Source organism: Centruroides vittatus, unplaced genomic scaffold (genome assembly GCF_030686945.1).
Source record: "Centruroides vittatus isolate TY-2023 unplaced genomic scaffold, ASM3068694v2 contig_5, whole genome shotgun sequence".
Taxonomy (NCBI): Eukaryota; Metazoa; Arthropoda; class Arachnida; order Scorpiones; family Buthidae; genus Centruroides; species Centruroides vittatus.
The window spans coordinates 431,631-447,531 of record NW_027122286.1 but is presented as its reverse complement, the minus strand read 5'-3'; the positions used below and the strand labels follow the sequence as shown (position 1 = coordinate 447,531).

At 26.2% G+C, this 15,901-nt stretch overlaps 1 protein-coding gene across 2 annotated transcripts; it reads right to left on the bottom strand.

Annotated features, from left to right (window-relative positions):
• Positions 1-249: 249 nt before the first annotated feature.
• On the bottom strand, positions 250-15,475 carry LOC136978165 (ATP-binding cassette sub-family G member 5-like). 2 transcript variants are annotated; one of them, XM_067273817.1, is made up of 11 exons: positions 15,158-15,475; positions 4,719-4,894; positions 4,418-4,650; positions 3,682-3,799; positions 3,418-3,609; positions 1,995-2,075; positions 1,702-1,921; positions 1,413-1,624; positions 1,170-1,308; positions 724-909; positions 250-619 (listed from the first exon to the last, which is right to left on the bottom strand). In XM_067273817.1, the coding sequence occupies exons 2-11, from the start codon at positions 4,888-4,890 to the stop codon at positions 250-252; spliced, it is 1,923 nt and encodes a 640-aa protein (XP_067129918.1). In that variant the 5' UTR covers positions 4,891-4,894; positions 15,158-15,475. The 2 variants fall into 2 exon arrangements, with proteins under 2 accessions (XP_067129918.1, XP_067129919.1); XM_067273818.1 differs by lacking the exon at positions 15,158-15,475 and adding an exon at positions 13,535-13,622.
• Positions 15,476-15,901: the final 426 nt, after the last annotated feature.

Genomic DNA, 15,901 nt, shown 5'->3' with positions numbered 1-15,901 from the left:
TTAAATAAGTGTATGAAAATGTTATATATTAAAATATAACAATTTTATATTTATTTATATATTAAAAATATATTTTATTATATCATTTTCAAATATCTTTTTTCTAATTATAACACACATAAAATATCATTTTAAAAAATTAATTAAACATGCTTAAAATTGTTTGAATATTTATAACAATTCGCGTAAATGATATTTTTTATTGGAAAATAAATAATTTAAAATCAAATAAAAATAAACTATAATTTCTCAATTACAAAACTTTTCTTTGATAGATAAAGGTACTGGCAATAAGTAAAGAACTACGTTAGCTATCCACATACCACAAGCGAATACAAAACATATAATAAAATTCAGTTCAAAATTCAAATCGTTACCATAAAATGATGAATTTATATGGTAACGTTGAGATAAATAATGTGTCCCGTTCAAATAAAGGCAACGTCCTGGAATATTATTGTTATTAGGACATGAAACACGATCGGAACCATTAAAATATGGTGCATGATCCAATTGAGGATGGTCGGCAAATTCGTTATAATTAAGAAATGCTCCAGCATATCTGTATATTATACCATAGCTAAGATAGTAAAGCATGTCAGGTAGCGATGATAGAGACCTAAAAAACAAAAAATAAATAAATATAAATGCTTTTAAAACTTAAAAGTAAAGATTTTATAATATAAGTTACGTCACTGTTTTATTATAGTAACACTTTCTTACCTTACAGTTCCACTTCCTAAAGTTATCTGTAAGAGTAATATATATATGGAGGTGACGAATGAGGTATATGAATTTTTTATAAATACCATTAATGACATGGTAAAGTTCTCTGTAAATATGTAAACTGTCCATAAAACAGTACAAAATTTGGACCACCTAATTAAGTCTTGTCTCATTCTTGCTAGACTAGAAATACAGTCGTATCAATATAATAATGTTACTTTAAAATTAAATTGAATTAAACTAAAAATTATAAACTGCATATTATAGTGCAAATCATTTTAAAATTCTATAAAGGATTTACAAAAAGATAAGCGAATTTCTCAAGTATTTCGACCAGTCTTAGATGGATAATAATTTTCTGTATAATAAGTACGGTAAATTAGGATTTATATTTTAAAAAAGCTGAATTTTAAATTATAAATTTTGATTAAAGTTATGCTTACAAATAAATAATTGATCCTGAAGCCCAAATACTAATTCCACTTAAGATGAAACTGTACATAATTTGAGACAAAATAAATAAAGAACCATTATACATATCGTTCCTGGCTTCTTGATAGTAACGATTTCTATGAGGTGCATCTGAAAAAATGAATATTAAAATATATAATCATTATCTCTATTAAAAAAAAGTATATTATTAAATTATTTAATGTTAAATAAAAATTTTAAAAAAATTATCTCACATCCTACAGCTGTAATAGCAGCTGAGAGGAAGGTAACAGCCGTTAAACAATTGAAAACTAGACCATTTCGAGTAACAAAACTATGCTGATAACTATCAATAGGAAAATAGAATAAAAATAAAAAAGAAAAAAATAATGGAAGTATCAATAATCGAACAAATGCTTCTCTTAAGGAACGACTGTTGCAGCTTAATACACTTGCATAACTCCTCCTGTAATAATAGCAATCATTAATAAAGTAGAGAAAAACAATGATAAATTTAGTGATTAATATTCTTATCGTTATTACCTAATTAATGCAAAAAGAACTTGACAAGAGGACGGTGAACCGTAAGCAGTTAACGGTAATTTATATTTGGTAGCTGTATGATCCGTCATTTCGGTTGGAGGATGAGCATATTTTCGAAATTGCGCACCTTCATTTTTAAATTTCTCAACTAAGCTAGCAATTTGACAACTTGAAGAAATAAATCGTTCTCTTGTTTGACGATCGACAGTCGAAAGACAAACTGAAACAGGATTATATTATATATAAATTTTATATTAGTTCCTTATAATACATTATTATAATGGATAACTTACGATAATACATTAAAGGATTTTCTAATTCGGGACATGGATAGCCGACATTTGCAAAATATTCCATCATGAGACGAGTACTTCCTAATCATTAAAATTTTATATTTATTGATTATAAATTCAAATATATTTTATTTTAATCTTTCATCTTTTACTCTTATATTAATATATATTAATTCACATAATGATTTTTCTATATAATTTTTTTCTACTATGATAAGTAAATAACTTTTATGATAAGTAAATTGTAATAAAGCTATAAATAAAAACAAATTAAATTTATATTTTATTTCCTTAAATTTTAGTTTAATTTTAGAAAATAATTCCGTGAATGTTTACATTAAATAAATATAAATAAATACAGAATAAAAGGAGTTCACGTATTTCCAGGACCTGATTTAGACTTGTTGGGGGTCTAACGTTAAAAAATATTAATAAATTTACTATTTATTAACCTTGATCAAATAGCAATAAATTTATGAACATACGAGGCCCTATTCCTCCATAAATAATATTAAATCAAAAAACATGAGGCCTTAAACTACATCCTCGTAACCTTAGGCCCTAAGCTATAGCTTGTCTAGTTTATACGTAAATCTTACATTTATAAATGAAAATAAGTTTAATTAAATTTTTTTTTATAAATTAAATTTAATTACAATAAAAATCTGCGTCTGAAATAAATATTTTTTTTAAATTTTTGCATTTCCTTTTGCTCATAGATCAATGATTAATATTAATCAAATTAACTATCTTTAATTTGTTTTCGTTTTCTAATTCTGAAGATTAATTAGGGCAGTCACTCTTCTAAATCAGAACATTTTTTTTATATTTATTCTTATTCTTTCAAGTGACAAAGATTTCTTTACTGAACCTGATATGCTCAATGAACTTTAGAAAAATAACTGGATCGAAGACCTTGCTTTTGATTACTAAAGAATTTAAATACGAAATGTATGCCAGATAGATAATAAATCCCGATTATAAAAGAAAGCAAAATACTACGATAACATTTATATATATTTTATGTTTTGGATCTTCCCTTATAAGTTTAATTAAAAGACGGAAGAAAGAAGTGCATGACCGTTTCTATGCTACACATAGGAAATTCATTCATGTGCTAGACTACATCCATTGAAGCATAAAATTTCATAGACGTAAATGGAATTTGTAAAATCATACGTATATTTTTTGACAAAATTTAATCCAAAAATATCTAGAAAATAATTCCGGTTTGAAAAGAATTTTTGATACGCTTTCTCACTAGAAATCAACATAATTCGGATCTTAAAGCAATTCTTCTTGAACATCCTTCGTATTGCACGTTTTATTTTATGTACATCTTTATGTTAAATATAATACTTTTTTAATTCATTAAAATATTTTTGAATTTCTTAAATTAAACATTGATTTAATTGAAGCTTACCTGTATAAACAATCTCTCCAAAACATAAATAAGTGACACGATCCAAAAATGGGAATATATCAGATCGTGGTTTTTCTAATGTTAAAATGATCATTCGATGGTATTTTTTAACATGATTTGAAAGAATTGACATTATGAAATATGCATTTAAAGGATCTTGATTTTGGGTTGGATCTTCTAAAACTAAAAGTACTAAATAAAAACAATTTTTAAAATAAATTTACCATAGATCCTATTATAAATTATTATTATTATTATTATTACCTGGATCACGAACTAGCTCAACACCTATAACTGTTCTTTTATATTCACTAGAAGTGAGAGTAGAAATTTCACGATTTGATACTGAATTTAATGCTAAATCTGCCATTACTTCTTTCACCTATAGAAATGATTTATTAAATATCAATAAAATTTATTGAGAAAATATAATTATGAACTTGAACCAGGTGCAATTTTTCGGATGTAGTGGTTCATCTTCAGTGATGTAGCTAATAGACCAAAACGTTGCATCTGGCTCCTATTCATTATACCGTTTACTCTCTTTCAGCATCACCATTCATAACATGGTAGTTTCGCTATAATGAGGAAGTTAATAAGGTGTTCCGGGTTATAGCTCGCAGGCGTTTACAGCACAAGCTGTTTCGATCCAAACATATGTCATGGCATCTGTTTGGTTACCAAATAACTAAAGTTCATAATTTTAGGAATATACGAGTATATTTTCAATTAGCATTAGGAGATTATTTATTGTAAATTTTGGATAAATAAATAAATTTTGAATTTTTATTATTAAATTAAATTTTGAGAAAAATTCAATCCTTGATAACTTCTTAATAGTGTCACATATGATTGCATTTTAGATCAGAGTCGTTTTACTCCACTTCCCTTCTATAAATGGAAAGCTCACCTTATCCATCTTCCTGTTATAAAACAAAATGGATACGTAATATTCTGTCTAAATGTGACACTATATCCGGATTTCATATAGGTTACGTACCCTGTTTCTTCTGACAGATTTTGATACTTTGGAGCTCACAGTCAATTGAGAAGAATATTCCAAAGTCTGTTTAACAGTGAGTCCTGGTAATAGATCTGCTCTTTTGGGGATGTAGGCACATTGTTCTCTAAATACTTCCTTCCTCAGCGGGGCATCGTTGAGGAGTACTTGACCCCTTGTGGTGCCTTTTGCTCGGCATGTGATCACATCTAACAAGGAACGTTTTCCACTACCTGAAGAAAGTCGTTTCAAAATTATAAATGATAATAATATTAATATTTAAATTAGTAGTTATATATACCTGTGGATCCAAGAATTGCCATTAATTCTCCGGTATGCAGTTCTAACGTTATATTATGTAAAATGATACCAGTTGGTTGAGTGCCAATTAATTTCTGTAGGAAGCTTCCGGGCTCCACGTGGCCAGTGTAAGTAACGTCAACAAGTTCAAAAACATGATCACTAGCAATCATTTTACTGAAAAAATAGATCTATTTTAAGTTATTTGTACTGTACATTGAAAGAAATGGCTTATATTCATACCCACAATGATCTAGTGAACTATTTTAGAATTTTTATGAGTTATGATTACCGATCGATAACTGTCAAAATTAAACAAAAACTTATTATCATCTTTCACTTGAATTCGTAGAAAATGAACGTCTCCATTGTGACCAGGTCAGCAACTCTTGTGCAACGTCACACCTGACAGAATTGTACGGTCACAGTTTATGAACATTCTTATCATAGTTTTCTTTCTATCTGGAGAAATTAAAATATTTCCGCCTGCTTTAACGCACGAATGATAAAAACCCTAGTTTAATTTTTTCCAATTTTTTCTCTAATTTATTTAAAATTGACATTTTCTAAAGCTTATAAATTTACGTTAAAATTAACGTTAACTTATCTACGCTCTCCAATAAAAGAATTTATCAATGTTAAATAATAAGCTTATTCAATTATTTATATGTAACATTTTGAGTAAATTGTAAGATGAAATACGATATATTTTATTATTTCAATAACAGCTGAACTTACGTCTAAAATATAATAAAATTCTCATTCAGAACAGTGAATTTTCAACTTAATTTTTGAAAATAGACATATAAAAGTTACAGGCTGAATCTAACGGACGATTTTAAATCTGCAGTTCTTTTCTATAATTAATTGTAGAATTATATGTACAATAAATAATAAATATTCGTGGATTAATTTGAGTTATTTAATAACCTTCAAGTCAGAACCTGAATATCTGAACCAATCACATATATGGATTCCTAAAGCTATAAAAATAAATGAATTAAATCAATAAAACTAATAAGAACAGATATTTTCAATCATCTTAATAGTTTCATGCCAGCTTTTTTACTTATTGTTAATTTTAAAAAGTTAAAGTAATTATATTTAGTTTTATTTAAGCATAAATAAAAAGAATTTTTGAAACTTCTTTTTAAACTTACTTTTTGTATTATTTTTTCCTTCATTTGTAGTCGTAGTTTTTAAAATATATCTTAAATATATATTAAATAGTATATTATATTTAATAACTTAAAGCAAACTTTATTATTATTTTTTGCTTTTTTATAGTGATAATAAAGTATGCACAAGAAACAAGTTAGCGCAGTTAATTGCTTCAGAATAATTTTAAAATCATGCTATGTAAGGAGGAAAAATGTAAAGAATGCGAAAATTCATTTCATTCATTAATAATTAGTATATAAAAAGAAAAATTACTTTAAACTATAATTGAGTTTTTCTCAATTTTTTATTGTTTTAAATGGGAATTGCTAAAATTCTCAGTCCAATTTTCAGAATATAATCCTGAAAAATTTTAAATTTTCATGTTAATTCTTGAGATTTTCATTGAATGTATATACAGAGAAATGAGCGTAAATAATTACTAATGAATAACTGAAACACAATTCTAACGGTCAATAATCTATTTGTATTATAAAATCCAGATAATAGTGTTGGGCTAAGGTATTTAGCACGGATCTCAGGCACAGAGATTTCAAAAATTTAGTCTTTTATGACGCAATGATATCAAGCAATAAAGTGATATAAAGTTTCTTTGATAAATAGTAAAAATCTTTTTGTATTTATTTTAATGATTTTATCCATATATTTTTATCTATATATTTATGATATATAGTTCAATGTATGTAACTAGATCGGATCCATCTCGCTTCTTTTAGCCCGATTTTATTCAGTTTTAACTAAAATACTAATGCCATTCAGTTAAACCCCTCCAGATGACCATTCCGTTAAGATTATCTTAATGAAGTGGCTTAATTGCATTCCTTTAGATCACCAGATTTTCTTTAAACAGAATTTTTATTCTATAAAATTGATTGGTTTTTAATTCTCCTTAAGTCGACCTATCTTTTACCAGAGCAACGACCCTTTTGCGTAAAATACCCTCTTTGAGGCGACCAGTTTTATCATCTATCCGGATTGATAAAATCGAAGCCATAGGTATGTACAGTGTAGTACAAAGTTAGACATCTTGCATTGTTGAGTTAAATGTGAATTTCTAAATCTTTTCTCGGATTTCGATCTCTATTTTCTCGGTCCTATCGAGAATATACCTAATTTGCTGTTAATATACTCAATAACAAGTTAGCTGATGCCTTGTTCTTTGGTCTATTCATTCTTATTAATCTAAAGATTATAACAAAGGCGATACATTTAATCTTTCTATTAACAGGACTAGATAAAAAGGTTACAAATTGGAGTGGATTTGGAAAGTTTTTGGAATGCGTTTCACCCGAAAGAGTGACTAAATAGAAAAGAAATATTGAAGGCATCATCTTATAAGAAAAAAAGTTAAAACGGAGAAAGCAAATGTCCATTTCAAATCAAACATTTAAGATTGTATGCATAACATTTTCATGTACAATGCACAGAATTACATGTGATATATTAATAAATAAGTTTTCTTGCAGTAGAGGAGAGTGGGGTAAAAGTTCGCGGCGGATAAAGTGGGCAATGGGTATATAATTAGTTGTATAAATGCCAGGTTGGTATTACTGAGTTAGTTTATAAGTTCTCTTGCTGAATTGTTGAAGACTTAACTATTCACGCCAATTAGGTTATTATTTTGAAATTATAAGGTAAGATTCTTTTTTTATCTTTCTGATATAATATTTGATTGTTTACATACTATATTTCATAATTATGTAGAAACTTCAGAAAATCATTCCTTAGACATTTTGATAAACTCGTTTCTCGTGTGCATTATGGTAGACTAAACAATTAGAAATGTTCTCGGTGTAGATGGCAGAACAAATTAAAAAATTATATTTAATGGAAAGTTGTTACTTTTTTATTAAATTCTCTTCATTAATACACACTTTGTATAGCTTTCATAAAAACCTCGGCTTGCAAACTTTTACTCTACAATGTACCACTTTTGCCTCACCGGTGGGGCAAAAGTGCTCTTTTATAACCTTTAGAAAAAAATTTAATAAATGACATATATTCAAAATATCAATAAAAATCCTACAGAATCTCGAAGAAAACGGTTTGAGAATTATTGTGTGTATATTTCAAGATTCTCACTCTTCTAACAAAGAATTTATATTGTATACAAAACTAAGTGAGTACTCTTACCCAACTTTCTATAGTATTCTAGTGTACTGTACAGGTACTGTGATAGTAGAATACATACTTTATAGTACTATATATTATTAAAGAACATAGAGAATACTGTATTCACAATGTAGTACTTTCATTATATTATTGTCATGCCGTTTAACAAGACCACTGTTTTAAATGACGTTTTTCGAAATTTTCGGAATGGTAATCTTCAAGAGGTTTATACTATACTTCCTTTGAAACATCTACACAGGTTCGGATAGAGGAATGCCATGCCATTTTTGACGGGCCCCGAATACAAAGGAGTCACCAAAACTTACGAAAATAATATAAAGTTTTTTGTAAAGATGAAAAAAAATCTGTTTTTATTTATTTTATTCATTTTATTAATATATTTTAATGCTTTCTGAAGATGATGGAGGCACACGTCTATGACTGGCTTGAATCCCTTTTCATCTCTTTCACATTATATAGATTAAAATCGAGATACGGAATTAATATATACTATTAATATAAAATCAATATAACATATAATATATTACTATATATTGATTATATATTTAATCGTCATCGAATTAGTATCACCGTAGTATAAATCTGAAACAAAATAAATCAGCTCGTTTTCGATTAGGGATTTCATTAATATGAGAGTTAACCTTATCTGGATAATTATAACGGTAACTGGTTCTATCCGAAAGGTTAGTTACATATCATTGGAAACATTTAAGTAATAATAACTTAATTTTAAAAAAATAGTTTAGAAATACATTTTCTGATAATTCTAGATATTAAAAACCATTTTAAAAGAAATAACCTTGGGTTTTTATAACTCAAAACACTCTTCCAGGAAATTAATTTTGGGTGGAGCGTTTTGACAACGGTTCGTTTAACAGTTTTCTCTTACGAATACTACTACTTTTTTTCTAATATAGAAGTTCTCGGGCTATTGAACCTTATTTAAAGTTTTTCTTCATTCAGTAGAGGAAGTATATCTCCTTTGATAAGTACTATTATATAGGAAGATAATCTAAAGTAAATGCTGACCTTTTGTCTTTTCAAAAAAGGCGAGAGGAAACAACACTTAAGGTTTTAAACACAAACTATACAAATGAATGATGAAATATGAAATTAAAATGAATGAATTGATTTAAAAGTCTTGCTAGGTTGAATATTTAAACAATAAATTACACTCGTAATATAAATTTACAATGTATTTTGCAATATTTTATTGTTTTCTACAATTGAAAAAAAAATGTAAAAGAAATGTTGAAATTCACAGTTTATTGTGCTGAATTTATTTCCATCCTCCATAAAATAAGCATTAAATGTCGTTTAGTATAAGAATAATGAATAAATAAAAGATACACATTAATCTTTCTTAAATTCTAAATTTATTAACGATTGAGATCTTTTTAGACCATGAAAACTAATAACCATGAAAATATAAATAAAAACTTTTAAAATAATTATCAAGCGTTCAGTATTAAATAAAGAATAAACGTTTATAACTAAAGCATTATTTGTATAAATGTATATATATAATTTACATAAATTATATGTATAGGATCTCTCAGAGAACTAGACCAATCGTCTTTTTAAGGTCCCAGTATATTAAAACAAGAAAACAGCTTTAAATAATTATATTATATTTTGTAAACAATAAAATTTGGCTAATAAATGAATAAATAAAGATTTTTAATACAATGCAGTAAAATCATTTTTGAGGGCTCTTATAAATGTGAAGCTCAAGCTGGCCTTCAAAGACAAAGTTACATGTATACAAATTACTTATTACGTATTTTATATAAATTATTAACAGTATGTATCACATGATTGTACAGTACAGGTTTGTAGTACAGTAGTAGTGTATGTAAATTATTCAATGTACAATACAAGAACTGTAAAATTTATTATATACAGTTTTATTTTTCTATTTATTGCAAATATGTTTCTCTTACTTCCACTTCTTCCTATAAATCTATCACAGATTTCTTCCAGGTCTAAATTTTCAGCGTGGTCCTCGTGAATATTTAAAACAGCCACGTGATTCAATAAAACAAACGGCAGGACAATATTGTTGTAGTACGCAACCACTCAAATTCTTCTGAATTGTAAAGAAATGAATTATTGGATTAAAAATTATGAGTCCGATTTCCACCAATCCAAATAAGTTGGCACCACTAAAAATGGATTATAATACTGTACAGTTTGCAGTATAACATATAGTGCATAACAGTCGATACAGTACAACATATGACAAATAGTCATGAAAATATTAATAAAAGTCCATGTATTATTTGCAAATTATTATTAGAATTTTCATTATATATCTAAAATTAATATGAACAAAATTATAATGGATACTTACAACTTTTTTTATATAATATTAACTAATTATAACTATGAATTTTCGTAATTAAATTAATACTTTGAAATCAAAAGTTAACAAATTCATATAGGCTTATACAGATTAATTTAAAATATGGATAAAAGCATTTTGGTGCAAGAGTCATGAGTCCGTAGCATCAGAATTTTTTTTTATCACGCATATTTCTTATGATTCAAACTAAAGTTTTCAATTCTAGAAAATTAATTATTTATTGTAAAATTATCGAAATATGCGTAAATAGTAAATATTAAACCCATTAAAGGAGCATTTAAATTTATTTATTTTTTATTTTTTAATATAAATATAAAGTGAATTCGCCTTTATATTATTATTTTGCTTGAATAAACTGATAAAAATCATTTTTGTCCTTCGTGCTTCTTATCTCAATTTGCTTTTGTTTTCTTTTTTTCGGTTGTAAAATCCCGTTATTAAAAAATTAAAATAAAAAGTTTAACAGTTTAAAACACGGAATATTAATTATTAAAACACAAATACCAAAAAGTTTAACAATAAAAGTAAGTTTAAAGAATTACATGTGTTCTTCAGTTTATTCAACTTTAAATTTTTATTAAAAGTTAACAAAAATATTAAATTACATTACTGTATATCAAAATTTAATTTTTGAAATTTATATAACTTAATTTAAAAAAGTTACTAGACTATATACAATATAATAATTCTGTCTGTACGCATCTAGTCTTGCTGCATTATATAGCAAAGTCGTGATCACTACGCAAATTTCTAAGAGAAGAGCAAGAAATATTTTTAAATTGTTTATCAAAAAATATAAATTTATCGCAATTGAATAATTTTAAAAAATTCTCTTATATTAAATATTAATAAGCTCCTTTCCAAACAAGCTAAAAGTTATCTTAGAAAAGAATCTCCTTAGAAAAGTTGACGTTTACATTGCGTTTTAATGTAAATTGATAAAGCATTATAAAATATATTTTATGCATTTATTATTTAATTTAATTCCCGATTTACTTTGACAGAATTTTTTTATTTAAAAGCAAAAACGTTTATGAAAATCCTTTTATGCTCGTCTCTATAATTTTATTATCTGAGAAGATAATAGGATTACAAAGAATTATATTTTTACATAGAATTTGTTTATATAGGATTATATTTTTTACGATTTATTTCTTTTATCTTATGATTTATATATATATATTTGTTTAAATTAGGCTTATCATAACCAAATCATAAAAATGACATCTAAGAATTTTTGATAAAAACTAATTTAATACGAATATTCAATATTTAAAGTTTCATTTTATAATAAAAAAAATACATGTATTTCCAGTCTTATTTTTGTTTTTATCTTTTCTTTATCTTCTTAAAAATTCACCAAAAGAAACATTTTATGTTGAAAAAGAGGACATGTCCGGATAAAGGAGGACACTGTACAGAGTAATTTGCTCGGGACTGAACACTTACATTGTTCAATACTTCATGATTACACAGTCATATGTGAATAACATGTAATGAAAATCATACCTCGATTGACTGTTTCGTCAAAAAATAAAGAATCGTTCCGTTCATGTTTCTGCATTTCGATGTATGTGCTTATATGTATGGTATAAAAATAATATTACTCACATTTGTTTTATGTATTAATACGGTAATTATTTCTTTATGCATACTCGGATCTAGAGAAGATAGTTAAGGTGAGGATATTTTGTCCTTGATTCTAAACATGAGAAGGAATCTCAAGTAGTGGCATAACTAAGATGTCAGGGGCTTGCCCGCAAGAATTTTGCAGGATCTGATGCTGGAGCCCCTCTTGGTCGAGGCCCGCCCGCGCCGCAGGCTTTGATGACCTGTTATTTGTGCCACTGCTCTTATAATTTAATTTATTATGCAAAAATGTATATAAAATATTGTTTCTTTTAATGGTTTTTACTTGTTTTATTGATTTTATTAGCTTTCGGTGAGGAATGAAGGCTTACATTTGTGACTATCTCGGGCCTCATCTCATCCTTCTCAGATTCTCGTGAAACTTAATTATAGAAATAATGAAATAATAAAAATTATTTTTAAGCTATTATATTATATTTATGCATTTTTGATTTATTTTTTATATCAAAAATACTTTGTCGTAATAAATATAGTATAATATTTTAATATAACTTATTTACTTACAAAATACTGTAATAAATATTGTTCGATATTAAGTAATTGTCAACAGTAGACTAAAAAGTAAAAAATAATTTGATTAGGTCTATGTAAAATTTCTGAATGTTCTGCAACGCTACTTGTCAAAATACAATGAATAGAAACATTTATAGTAATTGCATGCAAAGGAAATAAAAATATTTTAAAAATAGTTTATTGGGGAATATTAAAATAGATTATGAACTATAAAAGGAAAAATGGAGAATAAAAAATTAAGTTATAAAGATTTTTTAATCATAAATCACAAATATATTTGTGATTTATGATTAAATGACTAACCTCTGAACAACGGCCACCGAAAGGAACAAAAAAGATGGCCGCGGTTTTAGAGGTTCGACTGTATTATTTTATTGATGCATTTATGCAAATTTAATGTAATTTGTAAAATTAAAACGTGTTGAATTTAAATTAATTTTATTATTTTATGAATTGTTTCGGATCGGTTTCAAGCTTATTATAGAAATTTTGATGTTTTAGAACTAAATATTTAAAGAAAAGCAGTAGTAATAATAGGGGAAGAACAACTAAAAATTGCATTATTAGTGTAAGTGCAAAAGAAAGAGGAGGAAAATAAAAAATAAAGAAATTTTAGCTACAAAAATATTAGAAAATTTAAAAACGGTGAAAATAAGGGACTATTTTAATTGAATACAAACAATTATAAAATAGTTTCAATTCAACTATAATATACGATAATGTTAAAACCATTTTCGAATTTGTTTTAGATCAAGATCGACATAAAACAATTTTTTTTTAAATTTACATAAAGCTACGTTTATCGTGTGTATGTCAGTTATGCCCAGTTACATCGAAAAAGTGTTGTCTGATAAATGACTGGCCATCATCTTCCACGGCAAATTATCACCAAATGTTTCTGTAGAAAGAGTGCAGTGAACTATTATTCCTACTACTATTTTTAGCTGGTATTTTGCTTCAATAGAATTATAACTCACCTTATCACAAAACACAAAATAAAATATTTTGTCTCTATAGGCCAATGAGATATTCTTAGTTACTATTATGCGAGTACGAAGAACAGAAATTGTTTATCCTATTTTAATGCTTAATAATGGTTAATAAATTAACGTTTGTAATAAGAATTATTTACTTAAAATAAAGGACTTTAAACAATTTAAATTAATTTATTTATGAAAAATTAAAAAACAAATTTATATTTGTTTTAGTTGTTTATTTTAATCTTTTATTGGTTAAATTTATAAATTATTTTTCCAATTTTTATGAACAGTTTTGAATTACTTATTAGAAGCTGAAGAAGAAGATGGAGAAGCAAATATAGAGGAGGAAGAAGATTAAGAAGGGGAAGAAGAAGAAATAGCATTTTTACGAAGCAAAATTTATTATTTTTCTAAATAAGCTTTAATTTATGAAATAAAATTTCATGCTGTTTATAAAAAGTAACGAATAAGTCCAAATTTGTTCTTTATTTTTCACAAACAAAATTAAACTGTACTTCAAATTGCATGCAATTTTTGAAACTTAAAAAAAAGTTTTTGCAATACAAAAAATATTTTTTATTGATAAATTAAAATCTTTATCTTCACACCATTTTTAAATATTGTTGTTAATCTAGTTATTAATTTTTTATATATAAATTAAATAAGTTGTGTGAGTTCTAACTCGTACCAAGTTCTTTCTCGTTATTAAATCAAGGCCTATTATTTTCACGTTTACCTTGAATCAATTTTACTTGTCAATATTTTTATAACTGTAAAATAAAACTGTTCTGAATTATTTTTAAAAAGTAGTAATAATAATTAATAAGAGGCGATAAAGTTTATAATAGGTTCAAATATCTTTTCTTAAAATTATTGCGGACAAACATCAATTTTTTTTATTTTTTTCTTTACACATTTCCTTAAAAATCTCTGAAACTTTTATTTAAAAGATTACTTTTATATATTTTCAGCTATTTATTTATATATTTAGCGAATTAAATTATTTTTAAAATTGAATTTTCATGTAAAGAACCAAAGTTTATTAAATATATTTATAAAAATATAATTCAAAGCTTCGCATTGACTTTAATAAGACTAAATAAGTAAGAATTATTATTGGATCTTTATTTTTACGAATAAATATAATTTTTTTTTAATTTACAACATTAAGCACATTAAGCATTGTATAATGACATTAAGCAGTATTAATATATTTGCTAATGTGCACGACCTTTATCAAAAATCATTCACATTGGAAACAATAATAATGAGGGTTATATTTATTAAAATTTATTATCTACGTGACACTGATCTCTATTTATTGTTCGAAACTATAAATTAAAAATCGAATAATTTAATTACTAAATATAGCATCTGTTTTAATAGAATAAATCGAGTTTTTCTTGATTTTAATCGGACTAATTTGCATATACACAGCTTAACTATTAAATTAACCTATAAAGTCCTTTAAAAATCAAATTAAAAACACGCTTAAACACTATTTACATTATTTATTTACAGTTTTAAAGTTAAAGATTTCAGAAAAATGTATAAATTTTTATCAAATTTCGAACCAGTTTTAGCTGTATTTAATTTGCATAAAATCCTAAAAAGTCTTACCTTTAATCAATCAAAGATTTTAAAATGTACTATCTTCGAATTGCATATAAAGTCCCATGAACTACCCGCCACTAGATAGCCTCAGGATATGACGTCAGAAGTCGCGAGTACGTAATAGACCGGAACGTTACGTTGCGAGAAGAGAACACCATTGGTAGAAAGGTAGTATTCGGCGACTATTGCTGAGAAAGGAAGCACACCTGAGAGTATACTAAAGATGTTCGAGAAACGAAGGAGGAATCTCTGTACTCGCCCACTGTTCAGGATCAACAGTGCGTAACTTTAGCTTGATTTACATTCTAGAAGTGGTTAATTGTATTTACACTGTGTACATTCTGTTTAATTAAAGATGGATTGAACGAGAAGAGTGTGGAAATCTATAAAGGTGAGGATTATTATCGAAATTTTATAAATGACAACGTTTAGTTTTCTTATAACGAGGAGCGGATACACACGCCCCTGAAGGCATATGCCAAGCAGAAAAATGGCAATGAACCCTTCGCGTTTACTTTTCGTGTTGTAAAATGGTATGTTTAAATACATTTATGCTTGCTTTTGTTTAAAAATCTTCTATTTTTGAAGGAAAATATTTATAGAAAATAATTAAGTAATATCTCGTAACAGTATGAGAGATTAAAATTTCGCAATGTTATATTGTTCGAACTCTCTTGAAGCGAGCAATGGTGTCATGTAATAAAAATGCATATTTATATATAATAATTTATATTTTACTCTAAAATAAGT

What these genes read in the sequence shown, in the direction of transcription:
- LOC136978165 (XM_067273817.1), bottom strand. Translation starts at nt 4,890, where the DNA reads ATGATTGCTAGTGATCATGTTTTTGAACTTGTTGACGTTACTTACACT. An exon ending in AAATCCTTTAATGTATTATC is followed by an intron (nt 1,922 to 1,994) that starts GTAAGTTATCCA and finishes ATCCTGTTTCAG; the next exon opens with TTTGTCTTTCGACTGTCGAT. An exon ending in GTTCTTTTTGCATTAATTAG is followed by an intron (nt 1,625 to 1,701) that starts GTAATAACGATA and finishes CTATTATTACAG; the next exon opens with GAGGAGTTATGCAAGTGTAT.